This window comes from Rutidosis leptorrhynchoides, chromosome 2 (assembly GCF_046630445.1).
Source record: "Rutidosis leptorrhynchoides isolate AG116_Rl617_1_P2 chromosome 2, CSIRO_AGI_Rlap_v1, whole genome shotgun sequence".
In the NCBI taxonomy this organism is placed as follows: Eukaryota; Viridiplantae; Streptophyta; class Magnoliopsida; order Asterales; family Asteraceae; genus Rutidosis; species Rutidosis leptorrhynchoides.
Genome location: NC_092334.1, coordinates 576,948,845 through 576,961,959, shown reverse-complemented (window position 1 = coordinate 576,961,959; position 13,115 = coordinate 576,948,845). Strand labels below are relative to the sequence as shown.

At 33.6% G+C, this 13,115-nt stretch overlaps 1 protein-coding gene across 3 annotated transcripts; it reads left to right on the top strand.

The window, feature by feature from the left end:
- The first annotated feature begins 8,211 nt into the window (after positions 1–8,211).
- Positions 8,212–12,572, top strand: LOC139893231 (putative F-box/LRR-repeat protein At3g59170). 3 transcript variants are annotated; one of them, XM_071876385.1, is made up of 4 exons: positions 8,212–8,312; positions 9,119–10,157; positions 11,013–11,213; positions 11,616–12,572. In XM_071876385.1, exons 2-4 carry the CDS (start codon positions 9,243–9,245, stop codon positions 12,363–12,365), a joined length of 1,866 nt encoding a protein of 621 aa, XP_071732486.1. In that variant the 5' UTR covers positions 8,212–8,312; positions 9,119–9,242; the 3' UTR covers positions 12,366–12,572. The 3 variants fall into 3 exon arrangements, with proteins under 3 accessions (XP_071732486.1, XP_071732488.1, XP_071732487.1); XM_071876387.1 differs by having other exon boundaries at positions 8,245–8,269; XM_071876386.1 differs by lacking the exon at positions 8,212–8,312 and adding an exon at positions 8,361–8,617.
- The last annotated feature ends 543 nt before the right edge of the window (positions 12,573–13,115 follow it).

The following is a 13,115-nucleotide window of genomic DNA, read 5'->3' as shown; positions in this document are numbered from 1 at the left end:
TGGGTGTTATTAGGGTTGTGGATGACCCAAATGGGTGTGTTGACCTTGGAATAGGTCAAATAAGTTTTGAATAACCTAGTGGTGTGTAGTTGGGCGATTTAATGCTATGGTCACTAGCTTTAGTGATTATTGGTGATTTAGGCCTACAATTGGCGTTGTGAGTGCAGATGGTGAACATTTGCACTAGGCGTCTATTTTGGGCGAGTCGGAAGCTCTATTTAGATTAGTGTTGATTTATGTTAATGTAATAGATGATTTCATTGACGGTTGAAGAGCTTGTTGGCTTACCTTCGTTTTGGATACAAGGTGAGTGGAATAATTATACATGTGTGTATGTAATGTATTTACTTGTACGAAATTCGATGTGGGACCCAAGTTCGGGCGTGCGATACAACATCGGGTTGACATGTGATATGGGTTTAAAGTTCGGGCATTCGATACCATATTATCATGTGTATGTGTGTGTGGGCGTGAGGTGTGGGATTTAAAGTTACGGTGTTCGATACCACATTATCATATGTGTGTGTGTGTGTGTGTGTGGGCGTGAGGTGTGGGGTTTAAGTTCGGGTGTTCGATACCACATTTCACGTGGCGGGTGGGATTAAAGTTCGGGCGTACGATACTACCTAGGGGTTAGTGTTATATGTCGTTGTACACTAACGGTCGTTATGAACACCGATGGGAAATGCGAGTACCATTCCCATGTGCTATTGGTTAACCATGGTTGTGTGTTGTAGTGTAACATAATATGTTGTTCGTGTTATATGCTATTGTTGTGCTAGTTTGTGATAACGGAGATTTAGCATTATACTTTGCGATGGTATGCTAATTATATTGCTAGCGTGTATGCGGTAATTGTGTAAGTGATTGCAAGTAAGTAGATTATATATGTATATTTATAATTATTGCATTCACTAAGCGTTTTGCTTACCCTCTCATTGTTTACCTTTTTAGGCTCCGGCGTGGATAAAGGCAATGGTATTCGTTTGGACTAGCGGGCTCCCTATATGATTATGTTAGATATTTGCTTTTGAAGTTCGACCTAGGTTTGGGTAGTTTAACCCCAAACACCATGCTCGTGTTTTGTTTGGTATTTAAACTTGTCGATCGAAACTTATATTTTGGTTTGTAAAACGGGCGAATGTGGCTCGGTTGATAAAATACTCGAATTGTGGTTTAAACATGTAATTTCCTTAAGTATGCCTTTGGAAGCCTTTTGAGTTAAATTATGTTAAAAGTTGTGAAGTGGGGAGGCTTAAGCCTTATGCTGAAATAAGAATCAAATCTCAGACATAGCCTCACCGCGGGTGGCCAAGCCGTGCCGCGGGATTTAGTGTAATTTGGGGATATCTGTTTTGAAGGCTACTGACCTTCAGCTCCCAGTTTGAGCCGCACCGTGGCTGGGGAGTGGCATGCCGCGCCTAGGTGCAGTCAACACTGCTTGTTTTTAAAAAAAAAGGTTTTGTGGTTATTATCGGGTTGAGTCGTTACATCTTTCCTAAGAGATAAGAATAAACAATCATAAAATACATAAAAAACTATCTTTATTTCTTTAATAAGAATTAAGCTATCTAATAAACCAACTTAATACGCATCTACGCTCTCTTGGGACGATAACCTAAAATACTACATTTGATCGGGTTTTGTTGCTTGTTAGGGTGTTAAAGTGTATTAAACAAAGGTTTTTATAAATTTAATAGTTGAAAGATAAGTTAAGCACTACTGCACACACTTTTGACACATCAAGAAGGTTGAAGTTAAATACTTCTTAATAGTTGTCTTGAAAAATTGCATCGCGGGAGCAAGATTAAAAGAAACTACCTATGTGAACATGAGGTTAAGCCGCCTCAAGAAAGCTTGGGACTTAGCTTTTGATATGTTTATGAGAGGATTGGGACACATGGCTTAAAATAGTGTTGGGTTAATTGTAGAAAGTAAGAAACTAGTGTGTATGTTATCGTCAGGTTTTCAAATGAATTGAAGGGTTCAAACTATTAGATCACCATGCTTTTCGAATTCTTGACATGTGTAATATACTATGTGTAAATTCAATCCGTGTGACATTTACACTTATGCATTAGTTATCTGTTTGTTGGTATTTTAGTAATCAAGGATCATACTAAAATGGGAGGGATTTGTTGGTGATTTTAGCATGATCCAACGTCGTTTTAGTTGATTGGATTGCTAAGTTGAAAGTGATCAAACCATTGAAACGCTAGACGAATATGGAGAGTGTGGAGTACACTTCGTAAATGGTAATATGGTCTGAGGTAATTTAAATGAGCTTGGAAATAATGTTTGGAACATTAGAAATGCGAAACACGACTTGAAAGGCTAAACGCGCTTGGAAATAAGCTTAAAAAAGTTTTTTTGTGTGCACTAGCTTTAAGCCGCGACGCGACTCTTGGGCCCGTGGCGCGGCTTAAAGGGTGAAATGTTGGCCGAGATTTTTGCTTATTTTGGGTGTTTGGTTCTTTGTTAAGCTGCGGCGGGGGTCTTTGGGTCGTGTCGTGGCTCAACACACGGACGCTGAAAATGTGTCTTTTCAACCCAAAAGATGCATTTGATCCCCAAACATTTCGGGGGTTGTTCCAGGACATTCTAATATGGTTTTTTCATGTATTTAGACTATTTTAAACATAAATACATGAATATTTACTTTCAATTCATGTATGAGTTATATTTGAAAGGGTGTGTCTCTTCAAGACAGCTTTTGACCCATTATAAATACATTCTTCATGTATTGAGAAAAGGTTCCAGATTTTTGATCTTTTCAACACACTTTCAACATTCAAACTTCCAGATTTTACAATCTACAATTACAAGGAACACATATTCTTTTGGTCAAGAAAGAGTGTTCATACTAGTCTTATCCTAATAGTGATTTCGTGTAACCCGTGGCCAAGTGGGTCGAAATACTCATTTAAGAAAGTGTTCACACGATTCTAGTATCAATCCGGTTACTGATTCTTTACCTACTAATCCATATATTCCAACAGATTCTTACGAACAGATAGTATGTCCAAGTCACCGATAAATTTTGTTAAACAATCATGTTTTATTTATATACATTGACATGCTGGTTTGTTAAACAACGTCTGACAACTATTTTTCTTAACAAACCTGTCATCCTACCGGTAGCTGGCATAAAATTTAGGGGTATTCAACATTTGGTTTCAAATCGTTTAAACTGAACATCAAATCAAAACCAAACCGAAAAAATCGAAAGTTAATTTGTATCAATATTTTACTAAGTTAATACTATAATATGTGTTCATCTCGTAGAGCAAAATGTATAAAATCAATTTTGAAAGTTGAATTCGATTTTAACTGAAACCGAACTGAATTCAAATTCTATGTTCGGTTCAATTTCGGTTTTGATATTTAAATTCGATTTCAGATCAATTTTCGGTTTTGATTTGAAGAAACCGAACTGAATAAATTAAAGGATTAAAAACCGAACCGATGAACACCCTATTAGATTAGGAGTTTAGGACTTAATGTAGCCATTCGTCCCACCACAAGTGCGTATATTTTTATTTTGAGATGTCCTATTTCAAGTATCCATTTTGTATTTCAACCAATCATAAGAAGTTACATTCTAAAGAAAGAATTTTTGATTTGTAGAGAATGAAGTTGGTGGGATTTTCTAAAATTGTGTAAAAAAGTATATGATACTAAGAACACTGGGTGTCCGTAGTCCTTCGACCAAGGTCCATTTCGGTGTCTAAAATGGACCTCGAAATTGACTGATGGGGACATGGGTGGAGGTGTCCTCAGTGTCCATTTCAGTGTCCATTTATTATGTCTTTAATTTATTTTTAATACTTATATATTACATAAACAATTATTTATAAATAAAAATAACAAAATATATAAAATAAACAAATTTCATTAACTTAAAACACAATACAATTAAAAAAAAAAAAACCTTAAAAAACTAGCACTTGATTAAAATGAATAGATAGATTAGCCCATATTTTTTTTTATTGTTTTAGCCCTTAATAAAAATTTTAGCCCAAATATAAAATAAAAATCTACCCATTTATCAAAATCTAGACTTCATCTTCTACATTTAGCAGACCATCGTAGCTCCAATTTACACCTTTAAAAAACAAAAAAAAGGAAAAAAAGTTAAATGTTCCAAAACAGTGGCTATAAATTCAAAAATCAAGAGGGCAACGGCTGGATTCCCCCACCGTTAGTGGCTCGACGTTGTAGACCGACGACGGTGGCGACGGCGAGCCGGTGTCGACCGACGGTCGATCCCGGCGTCGCTTGGTGATTGACGGCTAGAATGGATGTCGGGCATCGAGAATACGTACCAAACCATTGAGAAACATAACCAAATCATTGAAGCATATAAAATGCATATAACAAATAATTACAACGAAAGCGTACCACAAATATTTGCTCGTAGCATACGTATCCGATATAATTAAAGATAAACTACAAACATATTTAACAGAATAAATGAACTACATTCATTCTCCCAACATCCTCTTCTAATTTTTATCACAATTACTATTTTACTTGTCATAAAAGTCTAATTTTATTGAGACATATATTTCGCATACATATGTAACGTACTTAATCTCGTAAAGAGAAATTATAGTTGAATAATAATAAAGTTTGCTAAAGAAATAAATATTTATATTTTTAATAATAATTATTAGTAATAACAAATAACTCTAGAATTTTTTTTAAAAATTAAAATACTATTATTATATGAATATTGTACAATATGCTTCAAAGTTTGTACATGTGTTCATGAAGTGTTTTATAAAATATTGTACAATTTGTTTTAAATATATAGTGATTGGAGTGTTTTATCATAAAATAGTGCCCGATGCTTTAAATATTGTACATATAATAATAGGGGTGTTTTTCCATTAGGTTGTACATAATGTATCAAATATTGTACATATGACTATGATGTGTTTTATCATTATGTTGTACATAATGCTTCAAATGTTGTACATATGATTATATGAGTTTTTTACCATAATGTTGTACATAATGTTTTCAATATTGTACAATTAACATGTTAATATTTTCATTAAATAAATAATTAATTATTTTAATGACATCATCATGGGTAGCTTATAATTTAGCTTATAATTTTTTTTTTATTTTTTTAAATTTTTTAAACTTGTGTATTCATCATTTATAACATTATCAGAGATTTATTAGATAGTATAGATATATAAATATTGGGTGAAGATCATGTGAGAACTTTTTTTTTTTGGGTGAGAACAATGAGAACCTCGAAGTCAAGTAAAAAACATGCATGGTCGAGCATTTTTGGCCATAGTCGAATAAAAAAATTTAGATGTATAGAAATCAATATTTTTTCTACATTCATTTTCTACAAACCATTTTTGTTCGAATTCTACTGTTCTACAAACATTTATTGTTCGAATTTGGCTATTTTTGTTAGAATTCAATTTTTTTTATTTCAAATTTAGCCCGATTTATGGTTTAGGTTTTAGACGTTAGTGTTCGGGTTTAATCCCTAAACCCAAAAACCAAAACTCTAAACTGCCCATATAAAAAACTCAATTTAAACCCTAAAATCTAAACTCTAAACCCTAAACTTAATTTGAAAAAAATTCATGTAGAACAACTTATTGTACAGTCTTGCTTTACAAAAACTTATAGAACAAAAAATGTTCGACTATATCCAATTTTACTCGATCGTGCCCAGAAATGCTCGACGATTGACTTCTAATTGTTATCTCCCGAAAAAGTTCTTTTTTTACGGCGAAAAAGTTGAATCGTATTAAATGAAAAGTTCTTCATCAAAACAATGAAGATGCAATACAAGTTACATTGACGAAGTCAAGCTCGATCGAAAAGAAAGTACAAATTGAAAAGAAGCATAGCTTAAAAACATAGTAAATGTGGATTGTGATCCCATACATACGAGTGGACACCGTTGCAAAGTTTAAGATTTGTAGTCTAAAGGAAGGTCTTTAACTTGATACTAGTGAAATGACCCGTGGAATCACGGGTTTGTTTAAACGAAATATTTTAATGATAGGTATTAAGTGAACGTAAATGCTAAAATTATTTAGTTTTATGACCTGTGGAACCACATAGTCTGACTAAGAAAATCTTCAGCTGGACATTTCATCAAACACCTAAAATGCATATTTAACAATTTACATCAAATCATAAGAGGTAATATTGGTTGTCATTTTATTTTAAAAGTGTAACTCAAAATATAATTGTAGAATTGGTTTCCTTCTGCTCAACTTTTATACCCTCTCGTACTAAATTCAAAATAATTAATTAAAATTATTTAATTTTAATAATTAAAATAATTATTAATAAGATTTAATAGTAACAATTAATTAATAAGATTTAATTCTAATTCAAAATTATTTAGATTAATGACATTACCCACCATGTTTAGATTTTTTTCTTTTTCTTTTTAGTTTTTTCCTAACAAATGAATTAGCCTAATAATGACATCATCATTTTAGCAATATAATAGAAACTATAGATTACGGATTAAGACTGAACGGCGCGTGAATTTTTCATTGAATATAAAATTATTTTTTGCTAATCAAATTGTCCAAATGGTTGCGGTCAGATCAATTTTCAAAATTTAGATGCTCCCGAAAAAGTTCTCTTGCACTATAAGACCACATATATTGGTGATTGTGACGTGGAGTGGGTAAGGTGCACTTTTTGGAAAAAAAACTGTGACTAGGCCATGACATTTTGTGGGGGAGTTGTAATTTGTCATGGTAAAGATGTGACATGGCATTTCTAATTTTTTTTTTTTTTTTTTTTTTGTATTTTATTATTTAGTTTAGTAAATTTTAATATATAAAAACAAGTTAATTAAAATAAAAAACAACATAAATTTAAAAAAAAAAAACATACATTAAAAAAGCGTCTAAGAATAAATAAAAAAAACGTACAAAAAAAAAAAACGTCCATCATTCGTTATTCAAACATAAAAATACATAAAAAAAAAACTACTCGTCCTTGTCGGTGTTGTTGTTGTCATCTTCCTCGTTCTCTTCGTCGGAAGAAATCTGCACGATTTCTTTAAATTTAGTACGAACCCAGTTTTGTAGCTTTTTAACGGTCTTTTTATCATTCTTTTTCAACCCGTGCATATCCGTTTTAAGAATTGCAATCCCTTGCACAGCTTGTTGTAAGTAAGCCGCATTTCGAAAAGCCTCGAGTGATGTACTTTATTCCTCCTCTTTTTTTCCGAAAATTTGGAGGACTTGGAAGAATTTGTTGAACGTGATGCCGTGCCCGCATCGGATGAAACGGATCGTCTCGCGGCCTTTTTTGCCTTTTCTCTACCTTGAGGCCTTTTCAAATGATCGGAACCAAACAACTCTTTTTCAATCGGCCGCGAGTCGGAAAGATCAACATTAAAACTATCATCAAAACCTTCTTCATCATCGTTATCATCATCATCATCATCATCATCATCATCGTTGAAGTTGATGGTAACCATATTGGTGTTGATATTGATTTTAAAGACCTTGCAAAGATTGTTGATGCAACTTGTGTTGTATGTTATGATGTTGAAGTTGTAATTGTTGTTGTTGCATAAGTTGTTGTTGTTGCAACTCGTTCAATCGTTGACCCGGAAAGTAATTACCAAAGTTAGTATACGATTGAGCATTAGGGTTTGTTGAAGATGCACCAAATTGGTTAGGGATAGAAGGTCCACCATATGTGTTGGGAATGGAGGAAGAACCACCATAGGTGTTGGGAATGGAGGATGAACCACCATAAGTGTTAGAGGTTGTAGTAGTAGAAGAACCCCCGTAATTGAGTAAATTCGTAAACGAATTGGGCAAATCGTTGTCGTTTTCGTTAGGGTTTGGGTTTGAGTTTGAGTTGTTGTTGTTGTTTGCCATTTGAAGAAGATTTTAGGATTAGGGTTTGTGTTTAATTTGGAAGAAAAGGGGAAGAAAATTGGAAGAGATGAAGATAAAGTGTGAATAATGAGATGAATATGGTTATAAAATAAAAAAAAATAAAAAATATACCAGCTGATTTCTACGGTCCAACGTTCGGATTTGACCAGCGAATCACACACCGCCACATCACCCAAACGCTCGTCTTCTACAACGTTTTTTCCAGACAAACCTTTACCGGCGGATTTCGGTCAGAAACGCTGTGTTCTAAATGTAAATAAATATATATCCCGAGTGAAAAACGATATCTCTTCCCCCATTTTGTACAGTTATAGCTAGCCCTAATTAGCCATTTCTTCCGACCCCTAAAAAAGGTGAACTGCTGTCGCTTTGTTCTGCACTACTGAATTGTAAACAGTGAGCTCCTTTTTCATCATCTCTTTCTCCCGATAAACCTCAAACTTATTAAACTTTAGTATCGTTAGGTTTTACAGCAATTTTATTCACATACAAATTTGTAATTATCATATTATCGATCGATATCATCTAAAAGAATCACAATTTAGATAAATTTCTCGGTTAAAGTGAGTATGTGCTCTTTACTCTCTCCGTAATGATCCTCATAATCGGTATGTGGAGAAAAGAGGAAACACGCTGTGAACGAATGAATCACTTGTACTATGACTATAAATTTGAAATTGATTAGCCTTTGATCTTTTTTTGTAAGATTATTGTTTCCTTTCTATAATATGATTTTTCTTTGTACATTTAGAATATGAGGAGTTGAAAATATGCTACTAGAACTGAGTAATGGAATTTTAGGGCTAACAATGTCTGCTCCATGAATATTTGGATGGCCTATATTGACTCTAATGACATGTACTTACTTATTAAGGAATGCGTGATTTTATATGTGAATTTTACACAAATAATCACACATGCTTAGAGCCTTAGAGACAATCTATATCATCCTAAGGGTGCATTTTGGTTAGTTTAATGAGTATCAAGTATTGAAGGGTATAAAATGAACTCACCCTATGTATAAATATACCTTAAAAACTTATTAGGGGTGAAAGTCCGACTTAGGAAAGTTGTATGTAGGGTGTGTATGAGTCTTTCTTTCTCTTTTTCCTATATATCTTTATCCTGCAACAATACTTGATGAGATTAAGTATATTATTTCATTTTTATCAGTTCACTGATGTACATCAATATAACTTCAGGCACCTTGGATTGAAGTATACTCAACAAGGTTAGAGTAAATTACAAGTTTTCTGAAAACAAAATTGAAGGGTTTTATCTACCATACGGGTTACCTTTCTGATATTATGAATTGAGAGAACAAGTATGATGGCAGAAGAAGATAGAATAAGCAACTTGCCAGATGATATTATTCATCACATTCTCTCTTTTCTTGACTTGAAATATGCTATGCAAACTAGTGCATTGTCCAAAAAATGGAAGCTTGTTTGGACTTTATTACCCCAACTTAACTTTAATAGTTATAACTTTTCTAATCCGTCTCATTTTAATGAATTTGTTAAGCATGCTCTATTACATCGCAACAATCTTCGAGAAGTTTCTGTATTGGAGCTAAGATGCCGGGGAGTAGTTACGCAATTTAGTGGCAAAAGTATTGTGAACTATGCTTGCTTGCATAATGTTAAGCGACTGACGATAGTATGGGCTGCTACAGGACTTCATGAATTCCCAGAGTTTCTTTTCAGTTGTCGGGCTCTCGAGGATCTCACCCTTAAAGTCCAGGATCGTACCTCTTGTCTTGCAAGATGCTACATATCAGAATTAGGTTGGGACTTTCCAGCTTTGGAGAAGTTGAATTTGAGAAATTTTAAATTAGATGGTGGTAAAAATAAGTGCATCAACCTTTTTTCCAAGTGCGTGAACCTAAAAGATCTCACCTTACATGAGATCGACACATGTGGTTTGGAGGAATTAAATCTTTGTGTCCTACAACTTTCTAATCTTTCAATCACATTTTGTTACCGTTACAGTTATCCAAAGGTTCCCAACCCAAAGGTTCTTAACGTGGTTGGTCATCAGCTTCAAAATCTGACTGCATCTGTTGACTCTATTCATGTACTGCATCTGACTGCAGAGGGCTTTGATTCTATTAAGAAAGTGAATCTTTCATGGCCCGAGATTAACTATGTACCGGAGAAGACACGTTTTTCCCAATTAGTCGGTGTATTCCAGAAACTTTGCAGTGCCAAAGTTCTCATCTTAGATCCGTACATCATTAAGGTATACAAATGTCTTAAGTAATTTCTTATACATGATCCTAAGAGCAACTCCAATGTAAAAAGCTTTTCTACAATGCCATTTATTTAGTTTTTATAAGAAAAGCTTTTCGGAAAAGGCTTTAAATCCAATGACAAAAAACTATTCTTTACTCTAAAAGTTTAGAAATCTCAAGCTTTAAGAAATAAAAAATTTCTGAAGCTTTTTTTAAGTTTTTCTTTTATTTATATATATATATAGAAAAGTGCTGGAGATGCTCTAAATTATCAGTTTCATTATTTGTTAACAATTATAAAAATAATAAAAAGTTAAAACCATATTCAATATTGTACATTATGTAAACGTCTTTGTTAGTTTGTTTCAATTATATGTTTTTCATAAACTGGTTTCTAAGTTTATGTTGGATATATAACACAAGCGAATTGCAAAGTTTGGTGTGGTGTAACATGGGGTTTTTATCTATCGTTACACCAAATTGTTTCACCATTTGTTGTGTCTTTGTTGGAGAAGGCCTGCACCAAATATTACACCATTTTGGTATTTTGGTGCATACAATGGTGATGCCTTTAAAGTTTAGTAGTTTAATTATGTTGGGAATAAAGATGAGGAAACCTATTTTACTTTAAATTGGTCTATTACACGATATAAATGTTTTGCAACATACTCAGATCTACCCAACCGAGTCAGTCAGCTTAACCAAGAGAACTATCTAATAGATTAGGTTGTTCCTTGATCCCAATGGGGATTGAAATAAAAATGTTTTGTTGTAGTAGTTATATTGCAAAATTATCCTTTTGTGCATCTATGAACACAGTGCTGAAAGTTTATGTTTCTTTGTAAATTATATGTACCCACAAGGTTCTTTCATCATGTGTGGATCAATTGTTGGTTGAACCTGGTCCATTCAATAACTTAAAATGTTTGAAGATGAATACGATGCTGGAAACAAGATATGTCTGCGGAGCAACAAAATGGGAAAATGTAGTTGTACCTGTTCAATTGAAAAACTACTTTCTTGACAAGTCTCCAACTGCCACTTTCATTATTGGTTATCCTCAGGTGAAATACAGTAGTTTCACTTCAACTTTTTAAAATGATGTATTTATATCTAGATCTAGATTTAGCATGAAACCTTTCTTTCCATGGACAAGAATATTATGATTTTGTTAAGCAAAGTTTTAAGGTCCATTTGCAAGTTTCTGTACACATTTACAAGTGTGAACAACTCAATAACTTACACACATTTAGCAGTCTGAACTTTTTATTATTATTATTTTAACCCACTTATAAATGTAACGTTAATGTTTTTGTACATAATTGAATATTTTGAATGAACATTGGACAATTATAAGTTGTGTTGATTTTTTTCATCGTAGCAATCTATCTATTTTGGTGATTTTAATTTACACAAACATCTATATGTCTCAGTGATTTTGTAATAGAATTTCTTTCCTATTGTAGGTGCCTCGGAAGAGGCCTAGTCAGCAGGTACATGATGATAATGATGCATTGGCTAAAAAGAAGGCCAGGTTGGATTTAGAAAAACAACAACTAGCTCATACTACTATAATAACCCAAGACAAGGAAATTTTTGATGCATATATACACATGCAAGATGAAGTTATTAGTGAGCAAGAAGCTATGTTGAAGGCGAAAATACAGATGCAAGATGAAGCTATTTCAAAACAAAAGGCAATGTTTGAGGCTCATATACATATGCTAGATCAACTTATTATAAAGCAGAAGGCAATGTTTGAGGCTCATATAAATATGCTAGATCAAGCTATTTTAAAGCAGAAGGCGCTGTTTGAGGGTAATATACAGATGGAAGGTCAGGTTATAAACGAAGCGAATGCTATGTTGGAGGCGAAAATACAGATGCTAGATGAAGGTATTAGAAAGCTAAAGACAGTGTTTGAGGCTTATATACAGATGGTAGATCAAGTTATCATGAAACAGAAGGAAATTGTTGTTACAGGGCACAAGGCGATGTTTGATGATGAAAGACAGATGCAAGATCAAGTTATCACGAAACAGGAGATGATTTTTGATGCTGAAACACAGATGCTTTTTCAGGTAATTACAAGTCAGAAGGCGATGTTAGATGCCATAATACAAATGCAACATAATGTTATTGTAGAGCAGAAGACAAAAATTCAAATGCTACATAATGCAATTGTTGAGCAGAAGGCAAGAATACGAAATACCTGAATTGCAAGTCCAAGTTGAGAGTGGGACTCCAGGTTTTGAAGTGATATCAAATCAGTTATGGATTATGAGATTACTTTTTCGTTAACATTTACGGTCAGTCAGATGTTAGTGTTTCTAAAGATATTCAGGCACCGAAACTTTCTTTCATCTTATGTAAGCTTCCTGTTGACATTGAATGCATGACTTAAGTTATGTTTATTTTAAGCTTGTGACAAAAACAGGGTATAAAGTTATCAGTAGAACAAACACGTAATGGGATAGTAGGGAGACGGTGCTTCGGATTAGCACTCTCTCTTTCCGTCGGTAAATGAGAGTGGGACCTAAAATGGGCACACTTCGACATTGAACCTTAGAGCAACATTTTGTAGTTATATTTGTCCGGTAAATGTCTTGAAACTAGGATGAGCATTTAGCAACCGGTTAGGTAAATGCCTTCACTAGTCGGTTTTATGGAAACAACCAAAAAGAGTCGAAGCAAAATGCAAAAGAAATTGCAAAGTTGAGTTGCCTTGATGCATAGTAGTAGTCGTATTCTCAAATCTTTTCTTCGTTTATAAATGTTGTACGTGTTCTTTCTAATTGGTATAGTCAAAGTGTCACATCATAAACCTGTAGCCTAGTCACAGAGGTAGTGGGTTCAAAGATCTCTTGCATGTAGTTTCAACATTAGTATACTTTGGAGAAGAGGCAGGAATATTGATACAATTTGCCTACTTTGGACATTGGCACATTGCTAGTTAGAGTTCTCAT

Bases quoted from the DNA above. Each gene is read 5' to 3' on its own strand.
- LOC139893231 (XM_071876385.1), top strand. From the start codon at position 9,243: ATGATGGCAGAAGAAGATAGAATAAGCAACTTGCCAGATGATATTATT. The intron at 10,158-11,012 runs GTATACAAATGT...TGTACCCACAAG, and splicing joins TAGATCCGTACATCATTAAG to GTTCTTTCATCATGTGTGGA. The intron at 11,214-11,615 runs GTGAAATACAGT...TTCCTATTGTAG, and splicing joins TCATTATTGGTTATCCTCAG to GTGCCTCGGAAGAGGCCTAG.